Below are 22,439 nucleotides of genomic sequence, written 5' to 3' on the forward strand. Positions count from 1 at the left end.
TGTGTGAGTGTACTTATGTCAGTACGTGTAAAAAAAATGTTATATATACATGTTATGCCCTTATTGGTCACTGATTTTATTATATTGATCCCTGGCCAGAAATTGAGATTAGCATTTATGGCTAATCCAGCAGCAAGCAGGTGTGTGATATATTATTATCATCTTTTATTTCTATAGCGCCAACAATTTACTCCGCGCTTCATACAAAACATATATTCAAGGGGTATGAGATGACAAGAAATGACAGACTAAGACAAACTGATACATCAGGTGGAGAGAGCCCTGCTCGCAAGAGACACACACACGTTATCTAGTGCATTCTCAGTTTATAAACTGTTGGCTCTAAGTTTTTTGTGTTTCTTTGTCAGATAACCTCCTACCCCCCCCTCACATTCCTCCACAGCAACGGCCATTATGAATCCTGGCAAGTCTGTTAGTAAATCTTCACGGCATACAGTATGACTAAATGCATTCACTATTTTGTTAGTTCTTGCACAGAACACACCCTTGAATGCCCAACGTAAATTCACAGTAGACTGCAATGGCATTATCTTCACATGAACCCATGCACCTATTCTTAAACCTTCAAACAAAGTCACCTAACATTACTGTATAATTGTTCCGCTGCGGTTTTGTCAATGAATTTCTCCTCTCGCTGTTTTGAGTGGTTGTCTGTTTGTTGCGTCCAGTGCAGGGGTCATAAACAAATAAAATACCCTATGTGAGTGCCACGGGTTAATTGCCCACCAATACTTAGTGGTGTCGGTGGAAACAATTATCTTTATTCACTGTACCGCACATGGTATGCAGGGCCAGATAATGTAACATGTAGCACCTCGAGCTCTATTATTATCTTATATTTATATAGCGCCATAAATTAATACAATACATATATATATAGGGGTCTGACAAGACGAGAATCGTCAGACTAAGACAAACAGATTACACGGCCACTAGGCAAAACATGGTGCCCAATGGTAATTAGTATTAGGCAAAGTAAATGATACAATATATCTTATATTTCACTACATCAAATGGTTTTAAAATATATTTATTGCTTCTTAATATAACAAGTAGTTACCGAGTACATATATACAAAGATCTAAAACAGACAATTAAATGAACAGCGACAAAATATATTTTGTATTTAACAGAAACTATCAATTCCTAATACAGTCAACTAAGCAACAAAGGAGCCAGAAAAGTAATCTGAACATGTAAAAATATAGACAGCAACACAAATATTAAATATACTTTCTTCAGTATTTTCAAGTAGAGGGGGAACACAGCTCCTGATTATACACGGTTTTTCTAGATTATATTCAGATTAGTGCAGCGACAGTGAGAGTGTAGATTTTGTGGCTTGCAGGTACTGCACAAAATCAAAGCTAGTGCTATACTTATATATATGTATATAACTAAACAGCTGTTAATACAGTGACCGCTCTGGGTATGGGCATTCAAAAAGAGGAAACAAATCTCAGCAGCAGTAATGCTATTTTTGCCCTAAGAGAACTTGAAAATCTTAATCTATTTTCATGTTTGACACTTCTTCAAGGCTTCTTCTGACGGCTTCTTCCATATCAGCATCTGCAGAAAATAACAGGAAAGGTAAGGAAATGTAGTGGGTTCCCGTTAGTCGGTTTTACTTGTTCAGCCCAGTTAGCCCATTTTGTCATTCTCTGCAAATACACGGCATAGCTGCTGTTATCCAGTTCCCACACATCACATATCTACACGGACCTGTCCTCATTAAAAGAAAATACGGTTCCTTCACTGAAAAGTCAAATAGTAATCAGCTTCCACTTTCTATTTCCAAGTCTTATCAAGAGTTACAAAGAGAACGGGAGCTTGCAAATGGGAACTGGGTATGCATATTCTTACAGAACATCTATGTACATTGGGTTCAAAAACCGATCACAACAACACAAAATGGGTTGACTGTTCCATTGATCGTAATAGAAAAAAAAAGTCAAGGACAGGATGTACAAGAACTTTGTGTAACATAGCCCTATTTTACAACGTTGGTAAACTGACCTTACAGAATATCATTTTGTGAATTACACCTTTATTGGACAGGCATTTGATTCCAACCATGATTACTATGTTTAGTCACTTGTGCATCAGAAATGCAATAATGATACTTTTTTTCCTTCTTTACCTATGCATCTGCCTACACTTCATATGCTTCACATATAGGGAGTGTACATACAGGAGATAAGCACTTCACTGCCTCAAACTCTACTTCTAATTCATGGGAGGATCAATACGTAGACATGACAGCATCTCACGAGCTTGCCACAAATGCCTTCCATCACATTAAACGTGGACAGTTCTACCAATCAGAAACCGCACACGACAAAGAAAGATTAGCACATTCTACTACAGAATCTTGTAATCAAGTTGTTACAGGTTCATAGTGACATCACCATCTGACATTTATAAGAATACTAACATTTGGAAAATATATAAAATGTCTACACTGCGGTATAGCCTATAAGTGTATTGTTCCTTTAGGCTAGGTTTCCACTTTTTTTTTTTGCTAAAAACGCCCATAAAAACGCCAATTCAGCCACACAGCGTTTTTTTTGTGAAAAAACGCTGCAGCCAGATGTTAGCTGTTCTTCAATAGGAAATCGCATAATGCCATATCCACTTGGCGTTTTTCTGTTTGGCGTTTTTTCAGTCCTCTGGCGTTTTTCTGCTTTTTTGGGCTCTGTGGCAGTTTTTCAAAATCGCAGCATGTTGACACTCTGGCGTTTTTTGCAAGGAAATCTTGGCTTTTTTCTCCAATAGAAGTCTATGGGAGAGAAAAAACGCCATGAAAAAGCCATGTGGGTTTTTTGCCTTGGCGTTTTTTATGGCGTTTTTTTTTCCACAGTTACAATGCAGAGGATGGACCCAGTATCTGTGTGTCCTACGAGAAATAGGCTGGAAACAAACAGTTTCACACAAAACAAAGTTCATATTGAATTTTACACCATTTAGAACAAACATGCCATTACAAACAAACCAACTGGATCCTGCATGCCAAAAGCAACAGCAAACAATTTGCACCATCATTTGGGGCCAATCTTCCTAGAGGAGCAGACATTTGGAATAAAGCATGCTTTACAAACCACAGAAAAGAGACGAAAGGGTCCGCCGGGGCGTTTAAGTAGAACTCTACCAAGTAAATGACATCAGGAGAGGGCAGATACTTGCCATTTATCCTAATCCCTTTTAGCTGGGTGAAACATCTAACTTGTAAAGGCTGGAAAAACTGCCTAAGGTCAAAAAAAGCAATTTCCACAGAAAGGCTAAAACGCCAGAAAAAAACGCCAGAACGCAGGTAAGTGCAGTGGCAGTTTTCTTGGCGTTTTTCATCAAGAAAAAAAACGCAGGACAAAAACCCAAGTGGAAACCTAGCCATAATCCGGTATTTCTCAATTGAGGCGGCCATGCAAGCTTGGCTCAGGACAGTGGGACTAATTAGTGGACGTGTCTACAGACAACGCCAACAACTCTTTTGTCCATGCCTGTCCCAAGTCCCTTATTATTACCAGTAACTCCCAATTTGTTAGAATATCAGTTCGGAAGCACAAAGCAGTTGCCCGGACAGTGAGTGAAGGAATGCAGACAGGGGGTACTATCTATCTGTTCAATTACTACATTCTTATTCTGAATAAGGCAAAACATGCACACATTACATACACACTCGCACAAAAATTACTTTAGAGGGATTCCAGTGTCAAGTACCCCAGCTCACTTAGAAAGAATGCCCATGGGGAAAAAAAAAATTCTCCTTGAGAATAAAATAGTGCTGTATACAGGAATGTGGGTTAGCAATGATTAAAACCTGGTTTTCTCAAATTCTGCTCCAATAAACAATCTGCAGAGCTGGAAGCTGCTATTGTTGTTCATGTGATGCTTTGGGTGACTTTCCCTGCCGAAACACCACACTAAGACCGTTCTTTATGGCAATGATAACGAAGACCAGCTTGTACAATAACCTATAACGTGCTTGGCATGTAATTTTATGTTTCTTCGCTTAAACGGTGTTGCTGTAATGCCTCGATGTCAAGGAATTTAGGAACACCGAGGAAAAAAAAACCAAAAAAAAACATTGGGTATTTCTAAACTCATGACTATTAAAAAGGTTTTTTTCATTAGCTTTTTTGGATGAGTAAAAGATTTTTGGGGTAAGTCAGAAAATGTGTTTTTTTTCTTCAATTTTTCTTTTTTTATATTTTTTATATTTTATAGGAAATTGGTTATGATCAAAAAAAATGGTATCTAAATTTTCCTCCATTTACTTTCACTAGTCAGTGTGTCCAGCTGGGTGATTTAAACTGAGCCATTCCATTGTTTACCATAAGATAGTTTGATAAGGAGTCTACATGTTTGTCTAATAGATTAGCCTAAAATAACTAATATGCACTAAAAAGCAATAAAAAAAAAATCTGATATGTTTAGTTTAGAGTCACACTTTTGTACATCTCTCCCACACAGACCAATAAGTAGAAGCACTCTTTATACTAGCTGAGAAAATGGTATAATTCCTCCTTAAACTGTCAGTGTACGACTTTTCTAACTGCGCATCTCAGAAAACACTTGTGTGATTAAAAGTCTCTTTGGTTTCACAGAAAAATAACTACCCCAAGAGCTAATCATCTCTTAGATTGGTCACCAAGGAATTAACCACAAAAGAAAAGGCTAAACACTTTAACACTGGCTAAAAATATTGCAGCCTGACCGGCATTTACTCCATCCTCAGTGTAGAAGACCGCTACTCTCAAAATCCATTAGCCAAAATAAAACAGACTACAATAAATTGCCTGATAAAATCCCAATATGACCACAATACAGATCTCCAATTAATTAACATAACATTTTGTGAATACCGACAGAGTATGAACTCCATATTAATGAAATGCTTTAACTCCCAACAAAATGAGACAGCAGCTACTTTGGGATACATATTCATTCACTTAGATGCAGTAAGTCCAAGCAAAATGATCAGGGGGGGCGTGGAGTGCTGATAAATGTACAGGTAGTACAGAAAATGGAGATTCCTCTATGACCTCAACTTTATCTCTCAGTTGCCAACAAGACTCTCTCCTGTTCAGTTTTAATTAATATTTTTTGAAGCCCAATCTCTCACATTTGGCTGTAGTTACATACTTATTGAAGACCCAAACAATTTCTACATTTTAGCTTCCACACATCTTAATACATTGGACTTATTTCACGAAAGGAACTGGTTTTACCACCACAGAACTAATGGAATGGTCCAGTCACCAGAACCACTTTTCCCATACAAAACCGCAAAAAAAAAAAAAAGGTATGGATACACAAAAAATAAACATCAAACATCACCTTCATCGTGTTCTACGTCCATGGCAGCATCGCTTGTACCTGGAGAATTTAAAAGACAAACCAAAAGCCTGTTTTCAGAGACCATTACATTTTATTCTGGTGAAAAAACAAAAGAAATAAATCCTATAAAACCCAGGTGAATGAGATTAACATTATTATTGTACCGGTACAGTTCTACAAATTACAGTTAACATGAGGTGATTTACTGTGCACAGCAAGCTCAGCTCTTCTTCCATGATACGCCAACTGGGGTTGACGTTTGAAAGTATAAGTTGGATAAGTTGAATCCTAGTTTAGTGACTAGACCTGACAAGTATCCACAAATCCCATCAAATAGAGGGAATTTCAGGGAATGTCCAGGACTGCTGAGCTAATCAAACATGCTTACATGCGTTTCCTTTGTTTGCACATGCTTGGCTGAATAAATGCACACATTTACCAACCCCTCAAAGCTGGAGAAACTAGCTTAGAGACATCTGTATTCAGTCATTAGCAATCAAGCAGAAGAATTGTAACAATATTTTCCAGCCAAGGACATGAAATGTAGAGACCTTTAGGGAAGAGAGACCTTTTAGGAGCACCAAAAAACAATTGAGTGCTCTTGTACGCATTGTTCAAGGTTTAATAGTAAATGTACTTTACATTAGTGAGAGGTTGTGGCTTCTCACTCCCTCAGAGGTCTGGAGCAGCCAAGCAGAGAGCCTTCCATGCATGTGCACAGGCGTCTCAAAGAACCTCATCTACAGCATTCACCAATCCAGCTCTGGAGTATGGAGTATACTCACATGCAAAGAGCCAAACACATATACGCAGGCTCTGAGTAACCCCCCCATGCATTTATAAAAGGGACCCATCATATACATTAACCATCTCGCTAAAGAGTATTTTGCTTTCTTACCAACAAGACCCATAATGCTAGGACTTAAATAACTGGAACTGAAAAATATATTTAAGAACCCATACTAGGGACCAGTTTTTCATCTTTTGGCAAACTAGTCCACATTAACTGCACTATTTGGTTAAATGGATATTCCAGCCAGCGTAGGCACTTTTAATGCATATTATAGCGAAGTGTCTCCTCTGAAAGGTAAGTGACCTTTTGTTTCACACGTAAAGAATGTATATTAAAGTAGTAAAGTACTTTAACCCCTTAAAGTCCAATGACATTAAATTAGCTTAGAAAGTGACTAAGGTTTGCTTTTTTCCCAGCTCAAACTGTGTTGCTGTAATACCTTGATGTCAAAACCTGCTCCAAGGAACCCTCCCGGGGCATCAACATCAGCCATACACAATAGCATGAAAACAAAAAAACAAACACACATGTGGAAAGTTTGATTTAATTCAGATGGATTTGTAGTATTTTGATTTGAGACATGCAGTTCACCCCGGCCTTTTACCTGGAGCAGTATCAGATATGCTGTTTAACAAGGCACACATCATGTCTCCTTCCATATGATGAGGGTTAAGGATGTGAAAAGGTCTCAGGGTCTTCTTAAATTGGTTTTCAAGCTCCAGGAAGCCTTTATCCCCCGAGAGAATGGTGAAAGGCATTTGTTTTGGTAGCTGTTCATCTAAACGACCAGCCTAAAGCGTAACAAACAATATGTGAAAAACATGTTTGAGAACGTAGCTACAAACACTCCAAGACATCTGAAAAGTTACTTAATTCACCAATTACTTCAGACAACTGAATATCAATGAAAGCATTCTTTAGACACGTACATATAAGCTTCAAGCTTTAAGTATTCTTTATAAGGCAGTGGAGACCAACTACTTGGTACGAGTGCAGATACAGTAGCATGTTTTTCTTAATATGCTGGAAACTACGGGAATAGGCTGCTGCGATTAAAGGAAAACAAGGTAAAAAATAAGGTGAATGCGGATAAGACATCAAATCGGCTTGACCAGCAGATTCCACAGAAAGATGTTATCTAGAGGTTCACTCTGGAATTGCCTAGTTGGGAACAAGGTTATGGAATAAGGTGACAGAATATCGGCTTCTGGTCTGTAAATGTTTTGTTAGGTTTCTGCTGAGTTTAATATCATGCTGGAGGAGAAAGCGGAAAATACATGTACCTCCCTATGGAGAACTTCTTTATTCCTGATCACGAGAAAATCTTTAACATACATGAGCCAAGTAACACAGAAAGGTTCTTTAAAACCTGACCTTCAAATTGGATCCTCAAAACCATGACATGCAACTCTAATTGTACAATAAACTACAGTTATAAAAACTCATAAAAAGGGTCCTTGTTGTTTCTGCAAAATTAGGTCTTAAACGTTTACAACTGAACAAGGCTCCACCACCAATTCCAGGCAGAATTCTGTGGTATGGTTTATGAATTTTACCGAGGTAAAGAAACCTGGATGTGAGCAAAATCCTAAATATCAAGTCTAGTACAAACAACAAGCATAAAAATAAAGAGAAATCCACTTGTTAATCTGCCTGCAGGTATACAAGATCCTATTTATACCTTACAGAAGTATTCAAACCTTTCACCAAATGTCTGGATTACTGAATTACCCTCGCTTATTTCAATTTTGTTACCAAAATAAAACCGACATCTTACAGTAATCGATTTTAAGGCTTGCGCTACCGAAAGCTCCATATTTAATTCAGTAATGGGAGTACTGGTAACGAAATGCACTGTAGATGTAATACACTGTAAATAACAGGACATAACACGGATTTACAAGCAGTGATCAAAACGTGCTCTCCACAGATCCACAGTATAACCAACGCATGGAGGCATTACCCCTTACGGCTTGAGGACCGCCATGAGGAGCTACTTGTTGTCATGTGATTTCTCGAGGAGCGATCACTGCTTTTCTCTCTGCCTCTCACCGACTGTTTTTAGCTGCCTGATTAATCTATTATAGAGCGATCAGCTGTCTTTGTACAACTATCCGATAATGTTTTACATTTAGCCTCAAGAACTGGGGGTAAGAGAAAAATCTCTTAGTGCAAATCCATAGATATAGGGTAAAAATAAACAAAAAATGAAAAAGTGGATATAGATGATCGTATTTAACCACGCAACATCCAAGCTGGCTATTTTTATTTATTTTTTTTTAAACATTTTGGGTTGTTTACGGTTGACTATGTTTGGAACATGTGCAGTGAAGTAAGCAAAATGATAAACATCTGTAAGAGAACGACTGTTTACTTACATGCATGCAAATGGCAAAATCGGCAGCATCTTTTCTATGGCTGCAGCGGGGGTGAAGGAAGAAGGAACCAGTGTTGGAAAGATAAGTAAAAATTTTGCATTTTACCGGGGGTTTCCACTGGTTCTTCCCACCTGGAAATACATGAACAAAGACTAGTTTCTTCTCCTGCACATTAATATCTGACAAATTGAATCAACAAACAAACAAACAAAAAAAAGCCAGTTCACGAAAGCAAATGTTATCAATTACACTGGAAGTCAGAACTAATAGTTAAAATGGCTGTAGAGAAATAAAGAAAATATAAATATCCAATTATATCTTTATGGCCATTTTAAATGATTAATGCCATGCTTTAGAGGTCACAATTTTAATGGCGGTACGATCGCACAATATATGCATCCAGTGAAGCGGATTACACCGTTACCTCCCCAGGTAGCTGCCCAGGTATAATATTCGGTTACTGCCTGTAGGTGGCGTTACCTTGGAAGCCCCAGACAAACGTTCCTTGGTTAAGATTTCCTGGTAGATGAGTAAAAATATTTGACCAGTTGTCCAGATCAATAAATATAATATGTGTCATTGTCCGCAGGAAGTCCAAATCAGGCAAGTCGCTCTCTTTTTCGCCTATACCCAGGGGAAAAAAAAAAAAATATATATATATATATATATTTATCACTAACTTACATATACACATATCAACAATAGCACACGGACTTGCATCTTCCTCTAGAACAGCGGTTCTCAACCTTCCTAATGCCGCGACCCTTTAATGCAGTTCCTCATGTTGTGGTGACCCCCCAACCATAAAATTATGTAATTATATATTGTGAAATATGTGTTTTCCGATGGTCTTAGGCGACCCCTGTGAAAGGGTCGTTCGACCCCCAGGTTGAGAACCGCTGCTCTAGAATCACACTACAGGGCAAATACAAATTTTTGACACAGAAAAGATGCTAGCGTGTTATTTGTTCAAGCCACATGCTTTGTTTTCCACAATTATATATTGAAAGGCTATAAATAATTTCACTGAAGATATATATTTATATACAGATCTGGATTTCCTGAAAGAGCAGACAAGGGCTTTGGACTGCATAACCCTGATGAGGACCTAGGTGATCACTGCATCAGTGCCAATGTTACCAGAAACGTGCACTAGAAGTACCCCTAATGAGGATGATAGAGGTACGGAAGAGCACAATTTTTTTAAAAAAAGTCTCAATGGGACTTTGATAAAACGCCAAATTGAAAAACCTGAGATGTCAGCAAGTTTGTTACAGCAATAGAAACTGAAATAGAAATATGTTGAAACCCAGTAGCAAACCAATTGATTTTATGTGCCCTAAATAGCTCTTTCCCCCAAAATATCTTATGCCTTATCTAGTCAATCTGTATTATAATACCTGTATCCATTCTTTCCACCTGTGCACATTTCTTCTCAGGTGAAGCGGTCTCAGACCCTCCGCTGCTTTTCCTTCTCTGCCGGGGATGGGCCACCTTGTGTGAGTTTGGTTTTACACATGCACCGCTGGCTGTGAATCGAAAGACATTGTGCGGATTCTCTAAGTTTTGAATTTTGGGTTTCCGAAGGAAACAGTGCTTGTCGTGATAGTGGCTTTGAGCACTCTTTGTGTTTTCAAAAGATTTGGAACATGAGCTGCACTTCACAACAAAATCCTTGTCAGTAAGGGGACTGTCTAGCTTGCAATTATGTTCTATAAAGTCTTTAAGCGATTGGCCTGTTACTGCACAGATACAGCAGCTGTACCAGAGATGGCCTTTCTTCAACAAGCCTTCCAAGCAACGACCGTTCTCTTCTTTTCTGACCTTTTTGTTAGTGTAGGAATCCAGACATCCACAAGTCAACCGATCTCCATTCTGAACTGGGTTTTGTACTGGATATTCTGGAACTTTGGCAGGAGCATGGATTTCATCTGGAACAAATGCATAGTCTGAGCTGTGGAAGCCCTCATAGTGGTTATGAAAGTCCACCTCTTTATCAAAATAGAGATCCTCACATAGGCCACAAAAATATCTAATTTTTATGTTGCCATCATGTTGCTGCTGACTGTGTCGATACAGGGTCTCAATTTTGTGGAAGTGCTTTTTGCATGTGTCACAGCTATATTTGTGAAACTGATGGATGTTCAAAGATTTACAGTGCTGTTTAACAGTCTCTTCAGAGTCAAACATCTCCTCACAAATGTGGCACTGCCATTTCCCTGAACCTGGCCCACGGGCCGTCGATGCTGCAGCTCGTGATATGGGTGGACTCTGTCTGGTCGCAGATGTGGATGGAAGGGGCTGCTCCTCGGGAGTGTCTTGCTCAAAGTAGTAGGAATGCCCTCCGTGGTAGTCAGTCACATGCAACATCATGTCCTTGAGCCCTGGAATCTGAGTGTTGCAGGCTTTACACCAGTAACGGAAGTTATTCAAGTGTGCTCCTCCATGGAATCGGCTCATGTGAAGATGAATAATTGACAAATCCCCAGCAAGCTTGCCGCAGACCATGCATTTGTGGCAAATTTTGTTTTCCTCCATGATGTGCTTTTCTACTTCCGGTTCAGTGGCAAACTTTTTTAAGCATTCACAGAACCACGCGGTCACAGTCATCACAAAACTTTCACTGCTCTCTTTTTTCGTGTCTCTTGAGCGCTTCATTAAAGGCGTACTTGGTCTATCACTTTTTAAGGTTCTTTTGAGCAGTGGTTTCAATCTAGCATTTGATGCAGATAAACAAAAGTCAGCCACAGTTCTCACTCCTTCGTTGAGATAACAAAACGCCAGAATTGATTCTTCCATGTTAGTGATGATTTTCCCTCTGTGCTTAGTCCTTTCGAAGTGTTTTGTTACATGTGCATCACTGTTTAAGACTTGCCTACAAACAGCACATAAAGCTTTAACTCGAAACACCGCTGCAACTTCAGCGATGCTCATTTCTGATAGCGAAGCCGGCCCTGCATTGCGACACCGTGTCCTATTTTTAATACAAAGAAAGGAGGGAATTGGTCATATTAATAGTGAATTGGTCACCTTGTTCTCAGACCCTTACACAAACTTATTTATAATAAAAAAATTTAAAAAAAAAAACAACATTAGAAACATCCCTTTCTCTACGAACTGATATTTATTCTGCAAAAATTTCTTTCATCCTTGTCCAAAGGTAATTAATTAGATCGCTGCTACATTCAAGAGGGAATCCTTGTGATGTCGCAGGGTCTGTAACTAGCTGGCTGCACATTGTTAGGTCAGTCAGTACGTCAACGTGCATGCTGCAGCTTATGACAGAGCTGTCACACAGCGATCAAGGGGGTTCCTGGAGGATCCCCCTAACTGCTATAGGAGGGAAACTCCACAGGGGAACCCTCTGCTGTACAGGGGATCTCCCTGATTGCTGTGCAGGAGAAACCAAACAGGTGACATCACATAATAGAAATGCCGGGCTTCATAAAAGACTCCAATGTGGATCTCTGATACAGCGCAGTGTAAAAAAAAAAAGATGTAAACATTTAAAAAGGCAAATAAGTTCATATAGTGTGTGTACACTTAAACCCTCATGATTTGAACTCATGTGTACGTTAAACCCTCATGATTTGAACTTTGAAGAAACACAAGTGATGCACAACTAGTAATATTTTCCCTATAACATATTTGTTATATTTAAGGTATATTTTTGCCTACTGGCTCTAGTTGCGCACACTTTATGTACACGTTTAACTGTGAAAAATTAGTTGATTTTTTATTTTAATCATACAAAGTAATTTTAATCAAAGTTTCATTTCGTTGTATTCTGAAACGCAGTACTGAAACACAGCACAAACCGCGTTACATGTGACACAGCATGCAACGTAATCTCCTAAATATTTATGCTGGCAGTGGACTCAAACGTCCTTACACAAGTCAAAATTATTTGCAACAATATTAGCGTCTGAAGTTTGTCATTGAAAGACACACAACTGTAGCAAACAATTTATTTACTGCAAATTGGACTGAGAAAACAGGAATTAAGGGGCATCCATGCAACTCTGTAGGTTTCCCGCTCTTCTACTTTGAGTAACAAAAACCTACTTAGCACACATTGCTTTTTACCCTACTTACAATATAAATATCCAGCATATAAGGAAAACAAAACAAATACACTAGTGTAGTGTTAAGACACATGCGTTTTGATTCGTCACTAAATTTTATTTCTTTAATGGCATGGAGTTCACAAGCTTCAGATATAGGGCTTTGGTAAGCTTACAAGTACCGTTTGTGCTTTAAATGAACACAGTATTGTGGACATGTGCTGCAGGTAGTTGTAAGGGATAATGGAAACCATTCAAAATGTAACAATAAACCAATATTGTGAAATAAAAACACTTATTTTTGGAATAAACAGGCCGTGGACTTTTATTTAGTTTAACAATACTTATTTTACAATGGGAGGGTGGGTGGAAGTTTTTTAAGGAGAGCTTCCATCTTTGCCCACGGCTCTCCTGCTCAGCCGAATTACCAGCCTTAAAAAGGTCAGTAGCACAGCCTGCAGTTCGCCTTGCGGCATGAGACGCTGCCCCTTCTATTTATAGCGCATATTTGCGCCTTTTGCGCAGTATACCTAAGCGCTCTCGAGGTGTCCGAGACAAAGGCGGCAAATAACTAAGCGGCGCGCGCATACCACGAAATATCTACGTTATATAACCTAGCAGTTTTTTGTTTTGAACCCTCCATATAACTAATAGCTGACCTTTCAATGAACCCTAGCTCCTATCCCAACTACATGCCGCCCTGTGCTATTTAGGCAGCAGGGCTTTACAGATATGGTTGAATATAAAGCTTCAACCATATTGTATTTATCATTTCATTTGTGAAATCTGTCATGCTTCCACAGAGAATACATACACTCTACATGTAGGTAGGTAAGCTTTGGTCTCATTCATTTATTTTTTTCCCAGGAGCCCCTGTCATGTGACAAAAATCGATGAGTTGTTCAATAGCAAGAGAATGAGTGTCTTCAAAAGGTGTGCTTATGTCAGGAGAAAGAATACAATAAAGATCTTTTACAGTTTTATTTGTGAAACGTCTAAAGGGAACAGCACCTTTAATAGGATTACTTCCAGATTATGTTTACCGTCAGACCTTTCTGTCATTGTATTCTTTCATAGTATTGACAAATTACGTGACGGTTCACATAGAGTCTTTAGTCTTCCTTCTGAAGTACCAAATGCGTTACTTTACATCTGGTTTTATGCTGACCCATTAACCACATTTTCTCCTAGGCTAATATGGCTATATTAATTTTCTTATGAAGGTTCACATACAAACAGGCAGTAAAATGACTACGGCTGCTACGAGGACTCATTAGGAGCTCCTCACAACCGTGAAGTCTGTGACACTAACCTGAAATGAGCAGTAAGGTCCATGTGAGAGCGCAGTTCACTGCGACAAGAAGTACAACATACCCGATATGGGACATCTTTACAAAGAGCAAGTAAAACTTTCTTGGCATAGGATGGTAAGGGAATGGGGTACGCGGTAGCCTTTTCACCTGTGCAAAAAACAAAAATTATATATAATATATAATATATATATATATATCAGTCCTGATAAAGTGATATTCCCAAGAACATTTTGTCAAATCAGTAATATTCAACATACCTACAAATTTGAAAGCTCTCCCCAAATGATTCTGCAAAGTCATGTGTTGCAGACATTCATCTCTTAGGTTAAAAAGCAGAAAACATTTGGGACATGCAAAACATTGAATGGTTTGGGCCGGAAGGTTTTTTTCATGGCCATCAGCCAATTTTGCCTGAAAAACAAGAGTTAAAAATGCAGAATAAAAAGGACACAGTAAAATTACAGAGATATCTTAAAACAATAAGCAAACAGCAACAGAATCATGACCCTTGAGATAACTATTGCACTCTACAACACAAACTATGAACTCTAAATACAGGATCGGTAGACATCAGTGACAAGAAGTTGGGACGCAATCGGATTAAGGCATATTTTTGCATTATGAAATCCAAAGAGCCCTAAAAATGCATTCACTCACCTTTTGAGAGAGATGTTCTGTATATCCTTTCATTGATGGAAATCGCAGACGGCACAAAACACAGGCATAAGAAACTGCAGGAGCTCCGTGAAGGGTAATGGAGGGATCACATGGAGAATGGTCAAACCTTAAAGTAACAATATGCACTGATATGCAATAGACTGAAGACACCAAGGCCACCTGTCAACAACTGATCTTTACCAAAGAGGACATTTGCAAAGCAAAATCTTGACTAACATTTCTATTTTACATATAGAAAATTTTGTAATATAGATCAGGCAGAGACAAGGTTCAACTGATCTACCTGGAGACTTATCTAAAGAAAATTATTCAGCAAAAAGTGTACAGAACAGTAACATCTGAGAAATATTAATTTCATGCATATCTCTGTCTCAAAGAGACACATTTTGATATGCACATACCAACCCAACTCCATAACAATGCTCGAGTAGGCAAAGTTTTTTTTCTCCACAGTTAAGTAGGAAGGTAAGCCAAGGAAAGGCAGCGTGTATACGTTGATATTGTAAAGGAGCGTGTAACAGAACTGCAGAGGCTGAAAACCACATTTACCTTTTCAGATGGCCTAGGAGTAGCTGACCATTGTCAAATTTTTTATTGCAATGCATTACCGGGCAGGTAATAGACGTGGTGTTTGTCGGCGCTCGCTCACTACATGCCAACACAGGTCTTCGGCTTGCGCTTACTGTGCCTGGCCTGGGACCTGTATTAATAAAGAAAACAGTTTGAGACCAACATCTAATCACAAATCAGGAAACTGATAACACTTTTCTTAATCTTTCAGAAATATTTAAAAAAAGTAGTTAATTTGTCTAGTCTAGGTTAAGTTAATAATCACAATTTGGGTATTTTTCCCCAATCGGCTTTAGTGGTGTACAGTTTATCTATGCATAAGACTGTAAAAATGTGTATTGTCTAATTTTGTAATCATACAAAATAAGGTCTTACAAGATTTCAAAAGAAAGCCCTAATTGTGCTGAAAAACCTAATATATAATTTGTGTGTGTTTACTGACAAGGGGGGACATTACAGCTGAACAGACATAGTAAAAACATGACAGTTGCCATTGTCCTGTAGCGTAAAATAGTCTTGGGCCTAACACTATATGCCAGCGCTCAGCCTCAGTCAGCATGCTGGGGCTGAGGGAACGCCGATGGAGAGAGCTTTCCTGGAGGTTGTGCTCGCCACTACCGAAAGTACCATCCTTCTACGTGATGAAAATCCTTCCTTCTTACAAGATGAAGCTAAACTTCTCATGTGTCCGTTAATCAATCGCCAAAAACAGCACCAACTTGTAATGAGTATCCTTTTCCTGACAGCAAACATTTAAAAGGAACTTTGCAGCTTTTAGCATAACCAAGTATAAGTATCACACCAGTGTCCCAAGCAGCCACACAAAGAATGCATAATAAAATACTAAGTACTTTATTATGCGTTATTTAGCTGGAAAAGAATAAAGCACACAGCGCACTGATCCCTGTTCTGCACATGACTCTTGTGTGAGCCAACACTGGACCTGGCTGGGGCAGAGCGTGGTACCCATGTGCACCGGCAAGCCGGAAATGTGCATTTAATGGCCGAGCCATTCCTTTAATTTAATGGCGCTATTAGATTGACTGACAGTTAGTGTGACTGACATCATCAATTTAAAAAAGGGATTTTACATCATGAAGCTTCTGGATTAGCAGATTTACACTACACGCCGTGGACCATCACACTCCACCTGTACCAGAGGATGCGCCAAACTAGAAAATCAAGAAATATTTCCCTGTTGTGGCTATTGCATGCACACCATGGCAAAAATGTTTAAACCGAGCATAAAAGTCTCATTCCTTAGGGGCACTACAGACCATTAATTAAGAAGACTAGACCTTCCCCAAAATGCAGCGTACATTAGAATACAAATCCATAGTTTAATGAGTGTGTAAAGAAAACGTACCTGGTACTTTCAGCCACTGGTTGACACAGAGTCTTGCAGCATCTGTCCCTGGATGATCCTTGATAAATTCTAGTTCTTGTAAACCATGAGCATGTTGGTGGTGTATTTTTTCCTAAACATAGGGAATACATATGGCCATTAAAACAGCAATCGCAAGGAGAAAGAAAGAAGTATGGGATTGTAATCAATTGTGTAAGCAAATGTGGCATATGGCATTTAGCCAGTTCTTGAATGGATCTATTATGTACAGAAAGGCACAGTATAGAATTAAAAGCTCAGGAAGGAGGAGATGCATCTTTAGTAATGACAATAATAAAAACTGAAATCTTCATTGCTGCTGGATGGCTTCACATGCATACAATTAAATGTTCTACAAATTAACACATTTACACAGAAAGGAAGGATCTCACTGCAACACAAAATACCGTATTTGCTCGATTATAAGACGACCCTGATTATAAGACGACCCCCCAAAATCTGAATATTAACTTAGGAAAAAAAGAAAAAGCCTGAATATAAGACGACCCTAAAGGAAAAAAGTTTTACCAGTAAATGTTAATTCATGTAAACTATTTTTTTTAATAAAAGCTATGATTGAGAAAAATATTTTTTTTTTGTTTTTATTTCTTGTATTTTCCAACCTGTCCCCCAGTTACGCACATCTGCCCCCAGGCTTGCCACACCAATATGGCACTGTGGCCCATGATATGCCTTTTAACCCTCTATATGCCACTGTGCCCCATGGTATGCCTTTTGACCCCCTATGTGCCACTCTGCCTCCAGAAATGCCTTATACCCCTATATCCCATTCTGGCATTTAGGGGGTTAAAATGCATATTATGGGGCAGAGTGGCATATAGGGAGGTATAAGGCATTCCAGGAGGCAGAGTGGCATTAAGGGAGTTAAAAGGCATTATATAGAGCACTCTGCCTCCAGAAATGCCTTATACCCCTATATGCCACTCTGGCATTTAGGGGGTTAAAAGGCATATTATGGGGCAGAGTGGCATATAGGGAGGTATAAGGCATTTCAGGAGGCAGAGTGCACTATTAAATGCCCCCTTAACGCCACTCTGCCTCCTGAAATGCCTTATACCTCCCTATATGCCACTCTGTCCCATAATATGCCTTTTAACCCCCTAAGTGCCAGAGTGGCATATAGGGGTGTAAGGCATTCCAGAAATGCCCTACACACACACACACACACACTTACTTACTTACCGGTGCTTCCAATTTCCTGCTGTATTGCCGGGGCAGCGGGTTGACGTCTCATTCCGCGGCAGCCGGAAGGAGGTGGAGTTGGCAGCGGGGGTTTGTATGCGTCCGTCGCAAATACCTTCCCCGGCTGTCAGGGATCAGGAACTCTGGAACTCTGATCTCTGACAGTCGGGGAAGGTATTTGCGACGGACGCATACAAACCCCCGCTGCCAACTTCACCTCCGGAAGCACCAGTAAGTGTGTGTGTGGGGGGGGGGCGACGATAGGAGGATCCAGGTCCCCTGCAGCGGTGCGGGGGATCTGGATCTTAGTCTCCTAATCAGACCTCTATTTGAGGTCTGATTAGAAGACGACCCCGATTATAAGACGAGGGGTATTTTTCAGAGCATTTGCTCTGAAAAAAACCTCGTCTTATAATCGAGCAAATACGGTATGTGACATGCACTGAAAGAGCACATGTTAGCAAAAACATGTATAAAGATTTAAAAGCATTACACAGTTTACTGCGGAGCACAAAAAAATTCCACATATATACACTTGTGGTATATTAATTGTGGGTGGATTCTAATTCCATTTCACATTATAGCAGTTTCTATTCTATTCAAGTCCGCTCTAATGCATACACTGCACTGCAGAAGGTTGTTGGCTGGGAAATCTCAGAGGGCACAAATGTTCGCAGTCAATTAAAAATCAGCTGGTCACATTGATCAACCAGCGTGGAATATAGGAAAATGTCAAACGTCGAGGAAGTTCGTACATCTGAACTCACCTGGAATGCTTTGTTTCTCTCCTCCCGCTGTTGTTTCTCTATCTCTACGTGGCGTGCAAGTCGGTCAAGAGTTGAAGAGACTCTGTCCTTCTGGTGATCAATGTGGTCCTTTACTCTGGTCTGGAATAACACAGATTAAATACACTTTTAATGATTAAGCAGAGGGCAAAAATACAATTCTGAAGTAGAAGTGTCAAGTTCTATAGAGGAGGTGTGACCCCAGTCAACGGAGAAGATTACAAGTATTCTGTAAAACTGCACTTCCAGTTTATTGCCATAATCATACTAAACTGACCTAACCTGTACCTGAAAAATTAAAGATCAAGACCTGGGAGAAATAGTGCAAAAGACTAAGGAGATTCACAATTGGGAAAATAGCCTTAAAATGTTGTGATGGGAGTTTTTCTATAGCTCCTTAAGCATCATGCAGCTGTGCTCTCTTTGATATTCTGTTTATCATTTCACTTGCTTTACTTTCTTGGCTCGCAGCCATATTGTCAAACGCATAGTATTTGCGGAGGGTCTGCATACAACACTTTCTTGGACCTCTGTCCATTTAGATGAGCCATCACTGGTTTGTTCCGAGTATAATTGTTATTAATTTGAAGCTCTGCTGGAACGTGAGACAACATTGTCATATCTGGCTGTTGTAGTGTATTCTTGATCACAAGCCTCCCCTGCATTGCTCCAGTAGCCCCAAAGCTAAATATATGATATTTTGTCGTCTTCGGTACAATAAAGCGTTTCTGTTCTTTAAACGCGTGTTTCAGTGTTAAGGGATCTGAACAACTTTCTTGACGTAAGGTATTTTCCATCAGCTTACACTTGGTATTCAAAATGTGATCCTTAATTAGCCTATTTACCAAGTATGTTTGCGAAGTATTGTGAATTTCGGTTAAGAAAAGAGTACTGGGAAGTCCCAGCATCTTCCAAGGTCGGTGTCTAGTTCCAGACCCTGGACAATCAAGTCGTGGAATGCGATTGCAATGATGAGGAACGGTAGCTTCATGACCCTGTACAAGCTGCTGTCCATTTGGATTTATCACAGACCTCACCAATGGAGCCGAAGTTCACTGCATATGTGGGTTGCATATGGCAGCAGACGCTCCAAAGGGTGAAAAAACAAAATGGATACACATCAACTTGAACTGTAGCCAGATCCAGAAAAACGTGCCATTGTACTGTATTGTTGGAGATGAGCAAACAAAAAAAAAAAACATATACAGGCTAATAAATTTGCTTCCTAAATTGGTTCTACCATGAGTTCTGGTACGCAGCCGCAAGATGGAATTGGAGTGCCCCTTTTAGCAAAACATAAAAGACAAGTGACTGAAGATCAGGCAGACAATACATTGCTCCACTGCGCAAGCTGTGAACTAAAGCAACTGATGACATTGCAAAAGCTACTGAATATAGAGAGGAATAGAGCCATTCAAGGTGGACTTTTGCTGGACTGTATTATGTTTCTTAATATTTAATGTTGTTTTGGAAAAATCAGATAAGCAAGGAAAATGATTAATCATGATCAGTTTGTATCCCAACCACAAAAAGCATTACCGTCACTTTAAAGCCAAAAATATCCCTTTCTTCCCCTAACTGGTTTTTAATGTGGGTTTGCATTAATCTTTATATTCTGCCTCTTTATTCACCGTTTGCCACAAACAAAAGAAGTGTGTACTCACTGGAACACGGTAACATGTCAACATGTCATCATCATCGTCGCTACTGAGCAGATTTACGCATTCCAGAACCGGCCTCAAAGGGGCCTCCTATAAATGAAAGAAGAGTCTTTTTACAGACATTTCACTTTGTTATAAGAAAGTCATTAAAAAACACTAAATATGTTGCATATATAAGAGAAATATATAGGGCTGAAACAACTAATCGATAAAATCGATAATGAAAATCGTTGTCAACAATGCTCTGAAAAACTCCTCTCCTTATATAATCCGACCTCAAACAGAGATCGGATTATAACACCGGAATCCAGATCCCCGCTACGCTGCAGGGGACCTGGATTCCCCTCACTGTCGGCCGGTCTCTCACTTCCGTCTCCCCCTCCCTACACCTAAATGTATACACTGAGTTAAATATTTAAGGAGTGACAACATATTTACAAATATTTTTCACTCGTAGCATAGGCGTCCTCCTATACACTGAGGATTACATTACATAAAAAAGTAAGGGTCCTCATTAACAGAAGGAAGGATAGATCTGCATTTTGTGCTTACAGATCTTATAATGGGTTGCCCCGTCCCATGTCATCATAATTAGCGGCTTGCCAACCATAATGTGTGACAGCATCCTCGTATGCTGGGCAAAGCCCTCCATCATGTAAATGGACTGAATGGGAAGATCACTGAGCAGCGGTCCAAGTTGGCCTACTCCAGAATACATCACTGCTCCCCTCACTGAATAAGCTATTATAAAGACAGTTCAGCTCTTTCTACAGATGAAGCTCATTGGTGTTCCTTCATAATATAAATTAAAACCAGAGCTGTGTCTTTAGGTTGAGATATCTCAAAACCAACTAAAAAAGGCCAAGCTGTCCCCACATAATGCATTGCCAAATCAGTTACTATAACTGATCCAACAAAAACTCAAGGATTAGCAAATCTCAATTAAGGACCACACTGTAACACAAGAGGAGACGCAAGAAGACAAGATATCCTTGTCCAGAAAAAAAGTCAACAGCGCACAACCGAGAGCTGAACTGATGAAATATTAACGACCAAAAGCAACTGGAAAAACTTACACAGACAAACTCGACCTCGTCGTCAGTGCACCGACTACCTTCAGGATTTGTTGTGTCATCTTTACTGGGGACAGATAAATCCATTATCTATGAGAAACAGAGAAGTTCATCAGTTAATACAGATACTATTGCTGAGCACGGTACAATCTAGAGGTTATAGAACTTCTTTAAGGTAATGGTGCAGTGGTTTATTAGCAAATAAAAAGTCAAACATATAATTGATCTTTTTACTAGTGCATTAAAAGTGGATATCACCCCAAACCAAAAAAAAAAAAAGCATTTGCTAGCATTCAGAGGACCCAAAGTGTGAGAAATATTCAATATTTGCAAATCATATGATATGACATCCAATTCTGGCTTCTTGCACTGTTCGTAGGCACGCAAGTATAAGTTGAGAGAGACCTGTGCTGGAGAACCACACATCTGCTCTCCCTTGTGGGCTGGTAGAAGATGCTTGGTAACAACACTTTTATGGTTTGTTAGGGCAACATCTTGTTTAATACTTTGTACCAAACGTGCACTTTATAAAGAATGCCCATAATGTGCTAAATCACTTTCTCCCATCCATAAAGGCAATCAGCATTCAAATTTGGACACTCGTATTGAAATTGTTCACGCGCCAGTGAGGCTTCTATTACTTAAGCAACTTCTGCAGAATTAGTGATGACAGAATAAATGCAATATTTTATAGCTTTATCCTACTAGCCCATCAATTAGGATCTACTCCAGTCAGGGGGGAGACCCTTTACATTAAGCTACTCACAGTTGGTTTCACAATAGGTCTTTCATGGCAATAAGCGTAAGAAAACAGAATACAGGTTACGTCTGTAAACAGTAACTAAGCATCTATAAATAGACATTTTACTTCATTACTTTCCAGTTTTTCCTGGATATTGCTTTAATGATTGACTCCATGGTGCCAAGTACTGTGTTGAATTGTCATCTCGTTGGCTGAACTATATTTGTGATTACTCTTTTATGGAGGAACTTCCAATTGTTTACAATCCCAAATTATGGAAAAGTCTTCTAAATCAAAGCAAGTACAGAAGGTTCACCCAATTTCCTACAGTAGGGTTTCATCAATACACTCTTCCCTGATTTGAAGGCCCTAGCTATGACTTTGTTGGATGTCAGAGCTGGAGAACAAAACTGAACATAAAAAAAACACAATACAAT

General features: G+C 39.3%; 1 protein-coding gene across 1 annotated transcript; it reads right to left on the minus strand.

The window, feature by feature from the left end:
* Positions 1 to 1,436: 1,436 nt before the first annotated feature.
* Positions 1,437 to 22,042, minus strand: ZNF451 (zinc finger protein 451). The gene is made up of 15 exons (XM_053460591.1): positions 22,027 to 22,042; positions 21,264 to 21,350; positions 20,191 to 20,277; positions 18,509 to 18,628; positions 16,521 to 16,632; positions 15,134 to 15,284; positions 14,564 to 14,690; positions 14,164 to 14,317; positions 13,906 to 14,053; positions 9,930 to 11,503; positions 9,010 to 9,153; positions 8,530 to 8,660; positions 6,756 to 6,942; positions 5,359 to 5,397; positions 1,437 to 1,590 (listed from the first exon to the last, which is right to left on the minus strand). The coding sequence occupies exons 2-15, from the start codon at positions 21,345 to 21,347 to the stop codon at positions 1,526 to 1,528; spliced, it is 3,123 nt and encodes a 1,040-aa protein (XP_053316566.1). The 5' UTR covers positions 21,348 to 21,350; positions 22,027 to 22,042; the 3' UTR covers positions 1,437 to 1,525.
* Between the last annotated feature and the right edge of the window lie 397 nt (positions 22,043 to 22,439).

The sequence above is a fragment of the Spea bombifrons genome, chromosome 3 (assembly GCF_027358695.1).
Source record: "Spea bombifrons isolate aSpeBom1 chromosome 3, aSpeBom1.2.pri, whole genome shotgun sequence".
NCBI classification, from domain to species: domain Eukaryota; kingdom Metazoa; phylum Chordata; class Amphibia; order Anura; family Pelobatidae; genus Spea; species Spea bombifrons.

What these genes read in the sequence shown, in the direction of transcription:
- ZNF451 (XM_053460591.1), bottom strand. Translation starts at nt 21,347, where the DNA reads ATGGATTTATCTGTCCCCAGTAAAGATGACACAACAAATCCTGAAGGT. An exon ending in ACGAGGTCGAGTTTGTCTGT is followed by an intron (nt 20,278 to 21,263) that starts GTAAGTTTTTCC and finishes TTTCATTTATAG; the next exon opens with GAGGCCCCTTTGAGGCCGGT. An exon ending in CATATCTGATACTGCTCCAG is followed by an intron (nt 5,398 to 6,755) that starts GTAAAAGGCCGG and finishes TAAATTCTCCAG; the next exon opens with GTACAAGCGATGCTGCCATG.